At 48.7% G+C, this 5,440-nt stretch overlaps 1 protein-coding gene across 1 annotated transcript in view; it reads left to right on the top strand.

Annotated features, from left to right (window-relative positions):
* Nucleotides 1-2,510: 2,510 nt before the first annotated feature.
* Smarcc1 (SWI/SNF related, matrix associated, actin dependent regulator of chromatin subfamily c member 1) overlaps nt 2,511-5,440 on the top strand; it is a 106,200-nt gene continuing 103,270 nt past the window's right edge. The window contains exon 1 of the mRNA XM_005348198.2: nt 2,511-3,076. Coding sequence (XP_005348255.1) covers nt 2,602-3,076 — 475 coding nt within the window. The 5' untranslated portion in view covers nt 2,511-2,601. The remainder of the gene's footprint in view (nt 3,077-5,440) is intronic.

Raw genomic sequence — 5,440 nt, forward strand, 5'->3', positions numbered from 1 at the left:
TTTTTTGTATATATATACAACTAGTGAACAGGAATTTGCCATAGAGTATGGAGGAGCCAGGGCTATAGATAGGTACAGAGATGCACACAGGTAGGGAAGGACTTAGAGTTTCTTTGGCTTTTTGGTTTGGGACCTCTCTTGGAACCTCTCCTAATGGGTCTCTGGTCAAGAAGGAAAGTTATCTGGCTGCTTTCTGGTTTCTCTAATCTAGTAGAGACCTATTCCATTTTAAAAAGGATTAGACATGTGTCATGTATGTATGCCATAGCACAGTGCCCAGGTCAGGGGATAAATCTGTGGAGATTTTCTCCTTCCACCTTTATGTGGGTTCTGGGGTTCCAATTTTTTAAAAATATTTATTTATTATGTATTCTCCGTGTGTGTGTGTGTGTGTGTGTGTCTACAGGCTAGAAGAGGGCACCAAACCTCATTACAGATGGCTGTGAGCCACCATGTGGTTGCTGGGAATTGAACTCATGACCTTTGGATGAGCAGGCAATGCTCTTAACCACTGAGCCATCTCTCCAGCCCTCCTGGGGTTCCAATTTAAAGTGTCAAGCTTGCCACAGCTGAGGCAAACCCATAGCTCGAGACAGGGTAATTCCCATTTCCCAATTGCCCACAAACTTGTAGCAATCCTCCCAGTTCACGAACCTAGCATCACCAGTGCTGTTATTATTGTCATGTGCCATCACAATCAGCTCAGAATCCACGTTTCCCCAAATTACCCTTCATACTCATGGGACTGCGATCTTCCTCATGTATACACCTCATCATGTCCCTTCCTCAGTTGAAGCTTGCTTCCCAGTGCTTAAGAAGGCAATGTTGGGGCTGGAGATATAGTTCAGAGGTTAAGCGCACAGGCTGCTCTTTCAGTAGGTCCTGAGTTCAATTCCCAGCAACTGTATGGTGCCTCACAACCATCTGTAATGAGATTGGGTGCCCTCTTCTGGCCTTAAGGAATTCATGCAGGCAGAATACTGAATACATAATAAATCTTGGGGGGGGGGGAAAGGCGGCAAAGTCAGCCCTCACAGTTCTATCGCACATCTTCAAGAGTCTTTCTTTTTTCTTTTGGGTTTTTTGTTTTTTTGAGACAGGGTCTCTGTGTTGCTTTGGAGCCTTTCCTGGAACTATCTCTTTTAGACCAGGCTGGCCTCGAACTCACAGAGATCTGCCTGCCTGTCTCCTGAGTGCTAGGATTAAAAGCATGCACCACCACTGCCCGACTAAAATAATTTGTTTTATGTACATTGGTATTTTGTCTGCACGTATCTCTGTGTGAGGGTGTCATATCTTAGAGTTACAGATAGTTGTGAGCTGCCATGTGGGTGCTGGGAATTGAACCCAGGTCCTCTGGAAGGGCAGTCAGTACTCTTAACAATTGAGCCATCTCTCTCCAGCCCCAAGGGTCTTTCACTGAGTGTTCTTCCTCAAGGTCAGTGCCCTTGTTTCAGGTACGAGTCTCGAGTTCCCCGTCCTTTCTGACTGCATTCTATTCACCCCCCACCCACCCCGCCTCTCTTTCAGGGTTTCTCTGTGTAGCCCTGGCTGTCCTGGAACTCGCTCTGTATGTACACCAGGGTGGCCTCAAACTCAAGAGATCTGCCTGCCTCTGCCTCTGGGATTAAAGGCAGGCGACACCACGGCCAGGCTACCTATACTCATTTTTGAAAGGTCGAAAAACTCATCAGACTTGGTCACTTAGAGCTCCAAGATCATAGAGGATGATGTTCACGTTCCCAGTACAGTCAGTCTGTTAATAATTCAAACTCAGCCTTCATGTAGACCATCATTCATCAAATATTTACTGAGCCCGTGAAGACAAAACGTCCTGTTCCCCACGCCGAGGATACACCTATGAATAAAAACACCAGGTTGTGGCGAAAACTACAAAGAAACCATCGGGTTGGTGTGTGATTGGCGGTTCAGTCAGAGACGGTTTTCTGGAAAACTTTGAAGTGACGAATTTGAGTGCGCCTTGCCTCGCGTGCGAGTATCGTAAGGGAAGATAATCTCGAGGTCACGGGAGCAGCAGGCAGAAGGCCGAGGAGGCAGAAACCAGCTGAGGTGGTTCGAGAGACATTAATGAGCGCTCGGAGGTGTGTGAAACCGAAGCTCCGAGCTAGACTGGGGCTCGATTTCCAAGGCGGACGCGGCCCCGGGTGTAGCAGGGCTGTGGGGACTGCACATTAGCGGCACACCGCACTGCACACCCGAGACCGCTTCCTCTAGGAGTGACACAGAATCTCCTTGGGGCTGTTGACCGCCTAACGATCGGACGCAGGAAGCCCGGGAGAGTCAGATGCAGAGCTCACGAAGAGCTGTGACTGGAACTCGGTCCCGAAAGGCGGGCGGAAGAGGCAGGTAGAGCCTCTAGTTGTGGGGGCTAACAGCGTGCTGCGCAGGCGCACATCTGCTCTTCCAGCTAGTCCGTTAGGGCTTAGGTGCCTAGAAGGGGCGTGGCCGGGCCTCGCCGCCGGAAGGGGGTTGGCTGGGCGGGGCTAGGAGGAGGAGGTGGCCTCTACGCGCGCGCGCGCGGGTGCGAACGGGAAACGCCGCGAGGGCCAGGCCGGGCGGTGGAGACGACGGACTGTGACCATGGCCGCGGCAGCTGGCGGCGGTCCGGGAGCGGCAGCAGGCGCCGTGGGTGCAGGGGGTGCGGCGGCTGCCGCGGGCCTGGCCGTGTACCGGCGGAAGGACGGGGGCCCTGCCAGCAAGTTTTGGGAAAGCCCGGATACGGTGTCCCAGCTGGATTCGGTGCGAGTCTGGCTGGGCAAGCACTACAAGAAGGTGGGTCCGCGCGCGCCCGTGGGGACCGAGGAGCCACGCGACGGGGGCTGGTGGTGGCTGCGGGCCTCGCGAGTCTCGGGCCACCCCTCCCCCCTCCCCCGCGCGCCACGAGGGACAACAAAGGCTGGCTCGGCTCTCGCCACGCCCCCGCGGGCGGCTGTAGACACGCGGCGGGACGGGCCTTTGCTGCTGGCTCTCTCGAGCCCACACACTCGCGTGGGAAGCCCCAGTTCGCACGCTTCTTCTGTGCAGAAGCAGCGGGAGCTGGGCAGAGTCACAGGGCGTGTGTCTCTGGTCTTTTGTTAGCTACCTTAGGTACGTGAACAAAGAGCATAAAAGACTGAGCCCAGAGTGGTAGAAGTAGCTTGAAGTTTTGTTTAGACACCAATTTCTAAGCGGTTCGGTAATTAAGGGCTTGCTACCCAGGGTCCATTCGCTAAGGAATCTTGGATGATTGACCTTGCGAGTTAATGTAGGTTTAAACCCTGCAATAGGCTTGATACAGGACAAAGTGATGGGTTTTCAGTTTATTGTACTTTTTGTGATGTGTAAAGATGTGAGTACAAAAGTTAACGCCCTAAAGCGAGAACTCCGTTTTTATCTGTTTTCTTTGTAATGTTTATTTTTTTGACAAACCTCCCGTGTTTCTCCTATTTTCGAATGTACATTCTGCTGAGTCAGTTGTTTAACAAAGTTGTAATTTAACCCTTTGTTAATTTTTTTTTTAAATTACATCTATCTATTTTGGTGGGGTGCATCCCGCTCCTATGTGGATGTCAACTTAAGCGAAGTGATTCTCTCACACCAAATTGGTCCAGGAATCGAACTTAGGTGGTCAGTCTTGGTGGTCAGTGCCCTTTATCTTACCGGCCCAGTTATAGGTATAGTAAAATAGCCCCACCATGTCAGTGTTGAAGAATGACTCCAAAACACTTCCTCTTCTTCAGCAGTGTTTTCCCCATTGAGACCCCAGGATGGGTTTGAGATTTGTTCTCGATCATAGTTAATGTTTAACTGTATCATCCTTAATAGTTACTGAATAAGTTTTTGTCAAATGAATGAAATATTAAACTAGCACCTAGGGATTTAAATCATTTTGTAGTGTTCACTTAGCAAGGGTTAGGTCCAGGGTGTGAACCCCAGTACCTCATGAAAGCTGGTGCTGGTAGCTCACATCTGCAATCCTTTGGGAGGTAGAAGCATGAAGATCCCAAGTTCAAGGTTTTCCTCTCTTGAGCTCGAAGCTCAAGGCAAGCCGGGGCTACCAACATGAGATACTATCTCAGAAGAGTAAAAAAAAAAAAAAAAACAAAAACAAAAACCTAGTTCCTGACCTGTTGGCTTGGGGTCCGCAGCTTGGTGGATGAACTGTTGGTGTTTGACAGGGATCTTGGGTGTTTTGAGAAGTGACTGTGCTTGTAAGGCTTTAAAAACAGTGTTGACTTATTCGTGCTTGGTGTACACTACAGCATTTCTCTGTCTCCTCCCCTCTACAGGGTCTCACTGTGTAGCCTTTACTGTCCTGGAACTAGCTCTACTGTAGACCACGCTGGCCTCGAACTCACAGAGATCCTCCTGCTTGTCTCCCTAGTGCTGGATGCTGGAATTAGAGGTGTGCACCACTACCCTGGACTCACTAAGCATTTCTGTTGTATTTAAGAATGCATTTAGAACATATAAATTTAAAATTTATTTAATTGTGTATGTGACCTTCATATGGGTGTCCACAGAAGCCAGAAGAGGCACCTGACTCCTTGGAATTAGGTAAAGGCAGTTGTAAGCTACATATGATAGAGGTGCTGGGAACTCAGCTCTGGTCCTTTGGAAAAGCAGCAAACACTCTTATCTGCTGAGCCATCTCCAGCATCAGACAGAAATTTAAGTCTCAGCAATTAATATGAAACAAATGAGACATTGAAGGTCTCTTCTTTCGAGGCCATCCTGGCCTACATAAGACTTCAGAAAAACAAAAGATCCAAAATCAGTATAGCTCAGAAGCCCCAGAACTCTGTGGCCTCTGGTCTTCAATTCCTTCCTGATCCTTCTTCCATTTCTAGAGTTGTGGGATTATGAGGATGAGCCTCAAATATTTTTTTTAAATTTATTTTTGGTTGATAAGTGACTGTTTTGCTTGCATACGTGTGTGTGTGTGTGTGTGTGTGTGTGTGCTAAAGTGTGCCAGATAATTTGGAGCGTCTGGAACTAGAGTTGGCAGTGGTTTTGACTTCCCATGTGTGAGCTGGGAATCAAACCTGGATACCCTGGAAGAGCAGCCATGCTGAACCTTCTCTCTCCCCAGCCCTATCAAAGGTTTTGCATTTAATTCATTAATTATGCTTTCCTTGTCATGAAACTTCCTTGTCTCTACTGCTGGTTTGTCTTTTTTGTGTGTGAGTGTTTGTGGGCGCTTTTCCTCCATGTATGTGTGTGTACCACCTGATGCCTGGTATCCTCAGAGGTCAGGAGAAGGGGCATGGTATCTCCTGAGACTGGAGTTAGATGTTTCTGAACTGCCATGTAGGTTCTGGTAAAAGCAGCTAGTCTTGACTGTTGAACCATCTCTCTCTTTTTTTTTAATATTTATTTATTATATATATAATAATCTGTCTGCAGGCCAGAAGAGGGCACCAGACCTCATTACAGATGG

This window comes from Microtus ochrogaster, chromosome 5 (genome assembly GCF_000317375.1).
Source record: "Microtus ochrogaster isolate Prairie Vole_2 chromosome 5, MicOch1.0, whole genome shotgun sequence".
Taxonomy (NCBI): Eukaryota; Metazoa; Chordata; class Mammalia; order Rodentia; family Cricetidae; genus Microtus; species Microtus ochrogaster.